Raw genomic sequence first — 12,402 nt, 5'->3', positions numbered from 1 at the left:
TTACCCAGGAGCCCCTAAAGGAGCCCCAGGGGCCCCTCGGCCGCGTCCCCACCCCGGGCCGCCCCCGCCGCCGCCGCCGCCGCCGCCCCGGGCCCGGCCATGGAGCCCCCGGCCCCCCGGGCCGCCCCCGGCCCCCCCCGGGCCCCCCGGGCCGCCCCCGGCCCCCCCCCGGCCCCGGCCGGCCCAGGTGAGCCCCGAGACCGCGGGGGGGGAACGGGGGGCGCGGCGGGACCCCCCCTTGGGGCACAAAGGGAGCGGCGCTGGCCCTTTAAGAACCCCCGGGACCCCCGGGGAGGGTCCCCAGCCCTTCCCCATCCCCTTCACCGGCCGCGGTAACGGGGCGCGGCCCCTTTAAGATGCCCCGACTCCATTTAGGGTGGTCCTGTCCCTTTAAGATCCCTTTAAACCATCCCAGTCCCTTTAAACCGTCCCCGGGAATTGAGGATGGCCCTGAACCGTTTTCAGGCCGATTCGGGATGTCCCTGCCCCTTTAAAGGATCCCTGTCCCCTTTAGGGTTCCCTGCAGGAATTCAGGATGTCCCTGTCCCTTTGGGATGTCCCCAAACCCTTTAGGATGTCCCCAAACCCTTCAGGATGTGCCCCTCCCTTTCCCACCCCTCCCTCACTTAAGGACTCCGCCCCTTTAAGCCCCCCCAATTCTGCCCCACTCCTCCCCCTTAACCCCGAGAGTCCCTCAGACCCCTTAAACCCCCCCAAACCTCCCCCCGCAGCCCCTTCCCCGCGGGGGACGCGCCGGAGCCTCGAGCCCCGGGATGGGCGGGAGGAGCCCCGGGAGAAAATCCGGGTGAAATCCCGGGTGAAGCTCCAGGAGCCCCGGGAGCCCCAGAAACAGCCCCGGGTGAAGCTCCAGGAGCTCCGGGAGCAGCCCCGGGACAAGATCTGGGTGAAGCCTCTGGAGCTCCGGGATCAGCCCCAGAAAAAGCCCCTGGAAAAGCCTCAGGAGCCCCAGAAACAGCCCCGGGTGAAGCCTCAGGAGCTCCAGGATCAGCCCCAGGAGGAGCCCCGGGTGAAGCCCCAGGAGCCCCAGGAGCAGCCCCAGGAGCCCCAGGAGCGGCCCCAGGAGCAGCCCCGGGAGCGGCGGGCGTCGCGGCCGGGCCGGAGCCGCGTTCCGGGCCGGGACCACCGCCGCTATTACCACGAGCGCTGGCGGGCCGAGTACCTGATGGAGTTTAACGCGGCGCGGGCCGGGATGCGCTGCCTGGTCTGCGGGAGCGCCCTGGCCACGCTCAAGCTCAGCACCATCAAACGGCACATCCGGCAGAAACACCCGCACTCCGGGGCCTGGGGACCCCGCGAGAAGCAGCTGGTGCTGCGCTCCCGGGACGCGCACCTGGGACAGCGGCCCGGCCCCGGCCCCGCCCCCGGGACAGGTACGGGCTGCGCGGGGCGCGGAACGGGCGCGGCTCCTTTAAGGGGAGGGGTGGGGGTTAAATGTGGCCACGCCCCTTTAGGAACAGCACTGGCCCTTTAAATGGGGCCACGCCCCTTTAGACCCAGCACGGGTGTGTTTAAATGAGGCCACGCCCCTTTAGGAGCAGCGCTGGTACTTTAAATGTGGCCAGTCCTCTTTAAGGAAAACACTGGCCCTTTAAATGAGGCCACGCCCCTTTAGACCTAGCACGGGTGTTTAAATGAGGCCACGCCCCTTTAGGGACAGCACTGGCCCTTTAAATGGGGCCACGCCTCTTTAAGGAAAACACTGGCCCTTTAAGAGTGGCCACGCCCCTCTGAGCCACGCCCACTCAGCTTTAAGCCACGCCTTCATTCGGTGAAGCTCCACATTGGCCACGCCCCCTCTGGCTGTAGCCCCCGCCCATTTCCGGCCACGCCCTTTTATGCTGTTGGTGCTTCCCCTTTAAATGCCACGCCCTTTGTCGGGACCACGCCCATTCTGCTAAGCCACGCCTCCTCTAAAAGGGGCACTGTGCCTTTAAGACCGGCCCCACCCAGACCACACCCAGACCACACCCAGTCCCTCAGCCCCGCCCCTCCCTGTGGCTCCTCCCCAGGTCCCCAAACTGTCCCCAATGTCCCTTGGCCTGTCCCCAGTGTCCCAATCCCACCCCACGATGTCCCCAAAGTGTCCCCAACACCCCTGTCCCCCCAGCCCCTCTGCCCCCGAACTGTCCCTAAGCTGTCCCCGAACTGTCCCCAAAGTGTCCCCAACACCCCTGTCCCCCCAGCCCCTCTGCCCCCGAACTGTCCCTAAGCTGTCCCCGAACTGTCCCCAAAGTGTCCCCAACACCCCTGTCCCCCCAACCCTGCTGACCCCAGGTTGTCCCTAAGTTGTCCCCAGGTTGTTCCTGAGCTGTCCCCAAGCTGTCCCTACCATGTCCCCGAGCTGTCCCCCCTGAGCTGTCCCCAAATTGTCCCCAAAGTGTCCCCAACACTCCTGTCACCCCCAACTCTCCTGTCCCCAAATTGTCCCCGAGCTGTCCCTGCCCTGTCCCCGCGCTGACTGTGCTGTCCCCTCCCCGCAGGGCCCCTGTCCCCGGGGACCACCAAGGTGCCGGTGTCCCCAGGGTCGGTGTCGGTGTCCCCAGGGGCAGTGTCGGTGTCCCCGGGGGCGGTGCCGGTGTCCCCAAGGGCCACCAAGGTGTCCCCGGTGCCGGTGTCCCTGTCCCCGGGCCCCGGCGGGGACTCCCTGCGGGGCTGGCTGCGGGCCGAGCTGCTGCTGGACCTGGAGGCCGGGGGGCTCGGCCTGCGCTGCCTCCTCTGCTCCTGCCCCCTGCCCTCGCTGCACCTCGGGGACATCCGCCGGCACGCGCTGGCCGCGCACCCCGCCTCCCTCCGGGGACACCGGGGACACCAAGGGGACAGCGCCGGTGAGTGGGGACAGCAGGGACACTGGGGACAGGGTGGGGACACTGGGGACACCGGGGACACCGGGGACACGCCGGGGACAGCGCCGGTGAGTGGGGACATGGGGACAGTGGGGGGACACTGGGGACACCGCGGGGACGGCACCGGTGAGTGGGGACAGCGGGGACAGTGGGGACAATGGGGACACTGGGGACAATGGGGACACCAGGGACGGCACCGGTGAGCGGGGACATGGGGACAGTGGGGGGACACTGGGGACATGGCGGGGACAGCCCCGGTTAGTGGGGACACGGGGAAAGTGGGGACAGCAGGGACAATGGGGACACGGGGACAAGGCGGAGACAGGGCGGGGACAGTGGGGGGGCATGGTGGGACAGGGTGGGGACATGGTGGGGACGGCGCCGGTGAGCGGGGACACGGGGACATGGTGGGAACAGTGGGACACTGGGCACAGAGTGTCACCTGCAGGGACAGCGCCGGTGAGGAGGGACATGGGGACAGCAGGGACACAGGGACAGTGGGGACAAAGTGCCACCTGCAGGGACAGCCCCGGTGACGGGGGACACCAAGGGTGTGGGACAATGGGGACATCGGGGATATGGGGACAATGGTGGCTGTGGAGGGACAATGGTGGCAGTAAAGGGACATGAGGATCCGGGGGCTGCTGGAGGGGTTGGGGACACTGGGCAGGGTTGGGGACACTGACCTTGGGGACACTGAGGTGTCCCTGAGCAGTGACAGGGCAGGGGGACAGGGCAGGGGGACAGGGAGGTGACACTGCTGTCCCCCCCAGCCCCGCCAGCCCCCAGCCCCGCCCAGGAGGAGGAGGAGGAGGAGGATGAAGAGGCCGCGGGGGGGATGGGGGGCACAGGGGCCCCCCCCGCCTGAGCCCCCCGGGATGGGGACACTGGGGGGGGACAGGGGACAACCCACGGGGGCACTGGGGACACCAACGGCCCCCCCAGTGTCCCCAACTCCCCCCCACCATGAGACACAGCCACAGCCTGGAGCCACCCCCCTGTGTCACCCTCGGTGTCACTGTCACCCCCCGGTGTCACTGTCACCCTCGGTGTCACTGTCACCCCTCGGTGTCACTGTCACCCCCCAGTGTCACTGTCACCCCCTGGTGTCACCTTATTTATGTGTGTGTCCCCCCTTTGTTTTTACACCCCCAAACCTTGTACACGACCCCCCAATAAACCCCCCCAGAGACCCCCGGGGTCATTTTGGGGACATTTTGGGGACATTTGAGAGGGACATGGGGACATTTGGGGGGGTCACAGGGATATTTTGGGGAGGGGGATCTGAGGGGACACAAGGACAACTTGGGGCTTTTCCAGGGGACATTTGGGGGGGTCCCAGGGCCATTCTGGGGGCGTCACCAGCACCAAGGGGCCCAAGGTTGTGGTGGTGTTTTATTGTGGATTTTGGGGAGGGGGATCCCCCCAGTTTCCCAGTTTGGGGGGGCTGTGGGAAGGGCTGAGCCCCCCCTCCCCAATTTACAGCAGTTACAGACATTTCACCTCAATCAACGTTAAAAAAATAAAAGTGGGGGAGAAGGAAACGAGTTTGGGGGGGGAGGTTTGGGGGGAGCCCCCCTGGGGGGACAATTTTGGGGTTCAGCCCCCCCATTTCACCAGGGTGGGGGGCACAGAGGGACGTCACGGTGAGACTGGGGGCAAAGGGAAGATTTGGGGGGGTGGGAGGAGTTTGGGGTGGGGGGAAAGACAAGCTTGGAGTGGGGGGGGCACCGCTGGGTACCCCCAAAACTCTCCCCCCCCTCCCCACCCCGGGGTTTATTCCGATTTCTTCTTGGCCAGACCCGGGAGCTTCGCCTGGATCCTACAGAGAGAGGGAGAGGCTTTGGGGAGGGGGTTTAAAAGGATTCTCAGGGGGTCCCCGGGGTTTTGGGGGAATCCCTTGGATTTTAAGGGGGGTCTCCTGGATTTTGGGGGGTTCCCCGGGATTTTGGGAGGTTCCCCTGGATTTTAAGGGGGTCTCCCGGATTTTGGGGGGTTCCTCTGGATTTTAAGGGGCTCTCCAGGGTTTTAAAGGGGTCCCCTGGATTTTGGGGGCCCCCTGAGCACCTACTTGGCCACGAGGTCCTTGGTCTGGCGGCGGACGAGGTTCACGTAATGATTGATCTGCACCTGGGGGAGAGGAGGGGAATTTGGGGTTCAGGGGTGACCCTTCCCATTTTTGGGGTGTCCCCCTTCTTTTCAGGGTGTCCCATTGATTTTTTGGGGGGGGAATCCTTGATTTTTGGGGGGTTTCTCTTCAGTTTGGGGCTCACCTCGTATTTCTCGTAGAGGGGCGGGAGGGTGAAGGCCAAGATGTCAGCTGGGGGAAAAACAGAGGGGTGGGAGTTATTTGGGGGGGAAAACCCCCTTTGGGGCTCATTTTTGGGGGGTCACCGCCCCCAAAATCAAACTCTGGGGGGAAGGAGGAGCAGGAGAAGGGAAGGGAAGGCTCTCACCGAGGATGAGGAGGGTGATGCCGTTGAAAACGGCTCCCACGTAGGTCATCAGCCACATGGTCAGGGCCAGCTGGGGGGGCACAGCACAGGTTTGGGGGGTCCTGGGGGGAATTGGGGGGTGAGGGAGGGGGAGGAGGGGGAGGAAGGCTCCGAACCTCCAGGGAATCCACCAGATCCTCCACCAGGAAGAGGCGGAGCAGCAGCCGCAGGGCCCGGTTCAGGTGCTGCGCCACCACGGCCGCGTGCGCCTGGAACGTCTCGGGGGACAGCGCCACGTCCAGCTCCAGGTAACTCCTGGGGACAGGGACAGGTGAGGGGGGACCCCGAAATCCCCACCCTGAACTCTAAAATCTGCATCTGCACCCCAAAATCCCCACCTCAAAATCCCCACCTTGAACCCCAAAATCTGCATCTGCACCCAAAAATTTGTGTCTAAAACCTAAAATCCCCACCCCAAAATCGCCACCCCAAAATCCTCACCTTGAACCCCAAAATCCCCACCCCAAAATCGCCACCCTGAACCCCAAAATCCCCACCCTGAACCCCAAAATCTGCATCTGCACCCCAAAATTTGTGTCTAAAACCTAAAATCCCCACCCCAAAATCCCCACCCTGAACCCCAAAATTTGTGTCTAAACCCTAAAATCCCCCACGAAGCCGAAGCCCTGGAAGGTCAGGTCAGAGGTTGAGATGGGGACACCCCAAAACCCCTTCTCACACCCCCCAAATCCTCCTTTACACCTCTTTGGACCCCAAAATTCCCCCTAAACGCCAACCCTCCCCCTGCCCAGAGCAAACCAGCAGCCAGGCCACCCCCCTTGGTGACACCAATGTCCCCAAACCACCACTGGGTGTGTCCCAAACCCCCCCAAACCACTCTGAGGGACCCCCAAACCCCCCTGACCTGAAGGGGTGCCCCTCGTCGGATTTCTGCAGCGCCTGCACCACGGCCTTGTAGACCCGGAGGCTGATGGTGACCGAGAGCAGGGCCAGCGCCACGTGGGCCACCACGGTGACAGCGCTGAGCGTGGCCAGGGACAGCAGCAGCACCAGGCTGGCCCCGAAGGCCACCGCGCTCCTCCGCACGTCCCGCCACAACAGCAGCTCCTTCAGGGCTGGGGGACACAGGGGGACAGGGCTGTCACAGGGGACATGGGGGACATGGGGGACACAGGGACATTGGGGGACACAGGGGACATGGGGGGACATGGGACACAGGGGGACACGGGGACAGCAGCAGCACCAGGCTGGCCCCGAAGGCCACCGCGCTCCTCCGCACGTCCCGCCAGAAGAGCAGCTCCTTCAGGGCTGGGGACAGGGGGACAGGGCTGTCACAGGGGATGGGGACAGGGACAGGGCTGTCACACAGGGCTGGGGACATTGGGGGACAGGGCTGTCACAGGGGAATAGGGGACACGGGGACAGGGCTGTCACACAGGGCTGGGGATGCGGGGACAGGGCTGTCACAGGGGAATGGGGGACACAGGGACATTGGGGGACATGGAGGGAACATTGAAGGGACATTGGGGACATTGGGACATAGGGGACATGGGGGGACATAGAGAGGAGATATGAGGGGACATTGGGGGACAGGAGGGGACACAGGGGGACATGGGGGGACATAGAGAAGACATATGGGGGGACATAGAGAGGACAAGGAGGGGACACAGGGGTGACAATGACAGGACGCAGGGGTGACAATGACAGATCACAGGAGCACAAGGAGGGGACACAGAGGTGACAAGGAGGGGACAGGTGCCCCCCACCCCACCCCACCCTCCCTCAGGCCAGAGCCCCCCACAATCCCACCCACCCTGAGCCCGAGCCCACCCCTCCCTTTGCCCCCAGACCCACCAATGACCCTCACTCATTAACCCCCCTCGTTACACACAGCCCTTAATTACACCTCCCAATTAAAAACAGACATTAATTAACCCCCCTCCCCACAGAGTGTGCTGGCGGGTTTGGCCCCAAACCCCTGGATTTTCCCCCAGAACAGGCACCCATGAACCCCCCTCCCCTCCCAGCAGCATTTTGGGGGGGGTCTCCTCCCCAAAATTTTCACCCCAATTTTGGGTCCATTCACAGCCACCCCCACCTGCTTCCCCCACTGCCTTCGGTGCCGTTTTGGGGTGAAAAAAGCCCTTTTTGGGGTGACAAAAGCCCTTTTTGAGGTGGACGAGGATCTTTTTGGGGTGAAAAAGGATCTTTTGGGGGTGGACAAGGCCCTTTTTGGGGTGAAAAAAGCCCTTTTTGGGGTGTAAAAGACCCTTTGAGGGGCTTTACCTGCCAGGCGGGGCAGGGGGGGCTCCCCCAGGTCCTGCAGGGTCTGGTGCTCCTGGTGCCGGGGGGTGCCCGGGGGGGACCCGGGGACAGCTCTGGGGACATCTCTGGGGACATTCTGGGATGGGACAGCCCTGGGGACATCTCTGGGGACAGTGGGGACATCACAGGGGACAGAGGGGACAGCCCTGGGGACATCCCGGGATGGGACAGCGGGGACATCCCTGGGGACAGTGGGGACATCCTTGGGGACAGCAGGGACATCCCTGGGGACATCCCGGGGCGGGGTCTCCCCCGGCCCCTCCTCGATGACGGTGTCGTCAGAGTCCCCGGAGCTGTCGGCATCGGCAGAGGGGACAGAGGGGACAGGGGGGACAGAGGTGGCACTGCCCACGCCGGGGACACCGCTGGGGACATTCCCAGGGGCAGGGACGTCACTCTTGATGCTGCTGACAGCGGTGACACCATTCCCAATGCCAGGGATGCCACTCCCGATGGAGGTGACACTGGTGACACTGCTCATGGTGCTGGGGACACCGGGGACACTGGTGACACTGGTGACACCATTCCCAATGCTGCTGACACCATTCCCAATGGTAGTGACACTGCTCCCAGTGCCAGTGACACTGGTGACACCGGTAACACCATTTCCAGTGGCAGTGACACCAGTGACACCGGTGACACTGGTGACACCAACAATGCCATTCCCAATACCAGTGACACCAGTGACACCATTGACACCATTCCCAGCGCCACCAATGCCATTACTGATGCCGAGGCCACCGTCCCTTGGGCCACCACCTCCACCCTTTTGGCCACCATCTCCATCCCCTGGGCCACCATCTCCATCCCTGTGACCATCACTGTCCCCAGGGCCACTATCCTTGTCCCCAGGGCCCCCATCCCTGTCCCCAGGGTCCCCATCCTGGTCCCCCAGGTCCCCGTCCCCGCCGTTCCTGTCCACCAGGTCCCAGGAGAGCAGCTCGCTGGTGAAGTTGTGCATCTCTCGGACGCAGCGCGACACCTCCTCCAGCGCGGCGGCGGATCCGGGGGGCGGCCGGGCGGGGCCCCGGGCGGGGGCGGCCCCGGGGACAGCCCCGGGCAGGGGCAGGGGCAGGGGCAGCGCGGGGACCCCGCGGGGCTTGGGCGGGAAGTGGCAGACGCGGCCCTCGGGGATCTGGCCCAGCGCGGGCCCGAACTCGCGGTCGAAGGCGGCTCTGTCGGGCACCACCTCGAAGGGCGACTCCGGGGACTCCGGGGGGCTCGGCGGGACCCCCCCCGGGGCCGCCCCCCGCTCCCGCCCGCCCGGGGCCGCTGCGGAGGGAGGGGGGCACGGTCAGGACCCCCGGCCCCGCTCCTGGTGTCCCCACCCCCGTTTGTCCCGCGGCTTTTGGGGTCCCCCCCAATCCCATCGATGTGGGGGGGCGGGTTTGGGGTCCCCATCAATGGGGGGGGGCGGTTTGGGGTCTCCTCCAATCCCATCAATGGGGGGGGGGGGCGGGTTTGGGGTCCCCAAACAGAATTTTGGGGTTCCCATTTCCCCCCCATGTGAAATTTTGGGGACCCTCTATATGTCCCCCTCCCCCATAGGGAATTTTGGGGTTCTCCTCCCCCCAATGTGACATTTTGGGGCTCCCCCCTCCCTCACAGGGAATTTTGGGGTCCCCACAGGGAATTTTGGGGTTCCCCCCATTCCAGCCATGCCGGGGAACCCCCTCCCTCCCCAGAATTGGGCCCCCCCAATCCCAGCCATGCGTGGGGATGGTTTGGGGTGTCCCCTCCCCCCCCAGGCCATGCAGGGGGGTCCAGCGGCGGCACAGAGGGTCCCACCCCCCCAAATACACCCCAAAATCCTGGGGGAGAGACCCCGGGCTGGGGCTAAAAATGCCCAGTTTGGGGGTTAAACACAAATCCTGTTTTGGGGGTGAAATTCCCCAGTTTGGGGTCACAGTGATGGGGGGGTGTCAAAAATTGGGGAGGTGACCCCACTGAGAACCTCAATTTGGGGTTAAACCTTCTCATTTGGGGTCAAACCCCTCAATTTGGGATTAAATATTCTCATTTTGGGGTTAAACCCCCCACAATTTGGGGTTAAACCTCCTCAATTTGGGGTAAAAACCCTCAATTTAGGGTTAAACCCCCTTATTTTGGAGTCAAACCCCTCAATTTGGGGTCAAACCCCACTTAATTTGGGGTAAACTCCCTCATTTTAGGGGTATACCCCCTCATTTTAGGGTTAAACCCCCCAATTTGGGGTCAAACCCTCTCATTTTGGAATTAAACCCCTTCAGTTTGAGGTTAAACCTTCTCAATTTGGGGTTAAAACCTCTCATTTTGGGTTTTTGGGGGTTAAATCCCCTCATTTTGGTGTCAAACCCCCTCAATTTCAGGTTTTTTGGGGTCAAACCCCCTCAATTCGGGGTTAATCCCTCACAATTTGGGGTTAAATCTCCCATTTTTGAGTCAAACCCCCCAGTTTGGGCTCTGGATCGAGGCTGGGGGTGCCCTCAGCCCCCTCCTCACTTTGGGGAGGGGGATTTGGGGGTCTCTCCCCCCCCCGGCGGCGGCGGGTCAGGGGTGGGGGGCAGGAATTTTGAGGCCAAACCACAAAAAAACCCGACGATTTTCACCTTCAGCAGCAGCACAAAGAGGGGAGGGGGCCGTGCAAAGCTGGGGAGGGGGAGCAGCCTCGGGGGGCAAAGCTGGGAGGGGGCAAAGCTGGGGAGGGGGCAAAGCTGGGGAGGGGCTCAGCCCCCAAAGAAAGAGAAGAAACCAGGAAAAAAAAGAGAGAAAAAAAAGAAGAAAAATGTCTATTTTTGGCAAATTTAACCCTTTGTTGCCATTGGGGGGGGCTCAGTTTGTGCCCCCTCCCCTTTTCCCCAAAAATAAATTAAACCCCCCAAATCCAGGGGTTATTTTGGGGGGGATTCCCCCTTTTATGTGACATCAAGACCCCAAATCGACTTTTGGGAGCCCCAAAACTGCTCTGGGTGTCCCCAAAACACCTCTGGAGACCCCACCCCAAATCCCAGGGGGGGTTTATTAGTTTTCCCCCCTCCCCAGACATTTTTCTTCCTGGGGGAGAGAGAAGGAATCGCAGGAAAAAGAGAAAAGGAGGAGGGAGAGACTTGCCTGGTGAAGGCCCAAAGAGAGAAACGGGCTGGGAGGAGGAAGAGGAGGAGGAGGAGGAAGAATTGGGGGGATCTGCAAGAGAACACAGAGGGTGAGAGCTCGGAATCCCCCCCAAAAAAACCCCCAAAATCCCCCCCAAACCCTCCCCAAAAAACAAGGCGGGGCCATCGCGGAGCAGCTTCTTCTTCATCCCGGAGAGTTTTTTTTTAGGGTGACGCAAAAACCACGAGGAAAATTCCAGGCTGGACCCGATTCCCAAGAGTTTTACCCCTTTTTTTTGGGGGGCAGGGGGCGGCGCACCCCAAAATCCCCAAATTCCCAAAGACCCTTCTCAACGCTGGGACCCCCCAAAGGGGAGATTTGGGGGGTTTTGGGGGGTTTTTGTGGCGTCCGGGTGTGAAATTTGGGTGAAAATCTGAGAATTGCCGAGTCAGGATGTCCCGGGAGGGGGTGAAATTCCCCCTCCCCAAAATCCCCAGGGAAGGACGGACGGAGCAGTTGGTCCCCAACGATTTTCCCCCCCAAAAAAACATCAATTATCCTTTTCCTGCGGATTTTCCCCCGATTTTCTGAGGGATGTGGGGGCGGAGGTGCCGCTGCCCATCAAAAGCGGCCCCTAAAGAGCTTTTTCACCCCATAAATTTCCCTTTCAAAGTCTCTTTATCCCTCTAAAATCCTCCTAAAAACCTTTTCCCTCTAAAAGCTCTTCCCTCAGAGCATCTTTTGCCCCAAATGTGCTGCCCCAAAGGTTTTTCTCTCTCTGTTTTATCCCAAAACCTCTCTCATCTCTCTGTTTGTGTCCCCCAAACCTCCCAACCTCACACCCGCCCCCAAAAAGCCTCATCACCCTCCGATCCCCCTCAGGACAAGCCTCTGCTCCCCGAAATCTGCTCCTCCGAGGCCTTTTCTCCCTCATTTTCTCCTTAGTTTTCTTCTCCCCCCATTTCTGACCCGCTCTAAAAGACTTTTTACCTCACGCGGAGCCCCCGAACCCCCCGATCTGCCCCCCAAAGGCCTCCTGGCCCCAATAACCGCCCCCTGAAGGCCTTTCCCTCCCTATTTCTGCCCCTCCCAGCCCTGTTTTCACCTCACACCCAACGCCCAAAGGTTTCTTTCCCTCACGCCCCCGCCGAGGCCTCGGTCCCCTCAAGGCCCCACAGGCCCCGCCCGGCCCTTACCGGCGCAGGACATGGAACCGCCGCCCGCGCAGCCTCCGAGCGGGGTCCGCGTGGAGGAGGCGGAGAAGGAGGTGGAGGAGGAGGTGGCGGAGGAGGTGGAGGAGACGAGCGAGAAGTCGGAGGCGGACTCGGCCATGGCGGCGGCGGAGCGCGGAGCGAGCCCGTCCGTGCGGGGCGGCGGCCGCGCCCCGACTGCGGGGGGGCGGTGCCGGGAGGGGCGCGGCCACCCGGAAACAACCAATCAACGCTCCGGATTTGCAGCAGCTGGGCGTGGCCAGATCGTTTAGACCAATCAGCGCCTCGCAATGGCCGCGCACCGCCCTCCCGCCGCAGCTCGGCGCTGATGCGCATGCGCACCACGAGGGGGGCCCCCGCAGTTGCCATGGCAGCAAAGGGAGAAGGAGAAGCTGCGCATGCGCGCGACTGCGGGGGCGCGGGGCACGACGGGAGTTGGAGTCCCCAGGACAAGGGGAAAGGGGTCTAGGGGGA

The 12,402-nt window shown here is 62.9% G+C and overlaps 1 protein-coding gene across 1 annotated transcript; it reads right to left on the bottom strand.

The window, feature by feature from the left end:
* Positions 1–4,246: 4,246 nt before the first annotated feature.
* Positions 4,247–12,116, bottom strand: RTN3 (reticulon 3). Its single transcript, XM_083881401.1, has 7 exons — positions 11,914–12,116; positions 6,225–6,435; positions 5,476–5,614; positions 5,321–5,390; positions 5,138–5,184; positions 4,936–4,994; positions 4,247–4,686 (listed from the first exon to the last, which is right to left on the bottom strand). Exons 1-7 carry the CDS (start codon positions 12,047–12,049, stop codon positions 4,641–4,643), a joined length of 708 nt encoding a protein of 235 aa, XP_083737527.1. The 5' UTR covers positions 12,050–12,116; the 3' UTR covers positions 4,247–4,640.
* Between the last annotated feature and the right edge of the window lie 286 nt (positions 12,117–12,402).

Source organism: Zosterops lateralis (assembly GCF_965231275.1).
Source record: "Zosterops lateralis genome assembly, chromosome: 33".
NCBI classification, from domain to species: domain Eukaryota; kingdom Metazoa; phylum Chordata; class Aves; order Passeriformes; family Zosteropidae; genus Zosterops; species Zosterops lateralis.
The sequence above is the reverse complement of the archived record's forward strand: the minus strand, read 5'-3'. Positions and strand labels throughout refer to the sequence as shown.

Bases quoted from the DNA above. Each gene is read 5' to 3' on its own strand.
- RTN3 (XM_083881401.1), bottom strand. From the start codon at position 12,049: ATGGCCGAGTCCGCCTCCGACTTCTCGCTCGTCTCCTCCACCTCCTCC. The intron at 5,391-5,475 runs GTTCGGAGCCTT...GTGCCCCCCCAG, and splicing joins ATCTGGTGGATTCCCTGGAG to CTGGCCCTGACCATGTGGCT. The intron at 4,687-4,935 runs GTAGGTGCTCAG...CTCTCTCTGTAG, and splicing joins ACCAAGGACCTCGTGGCCAA to GATCCAGGCGAAGCTCCCGG.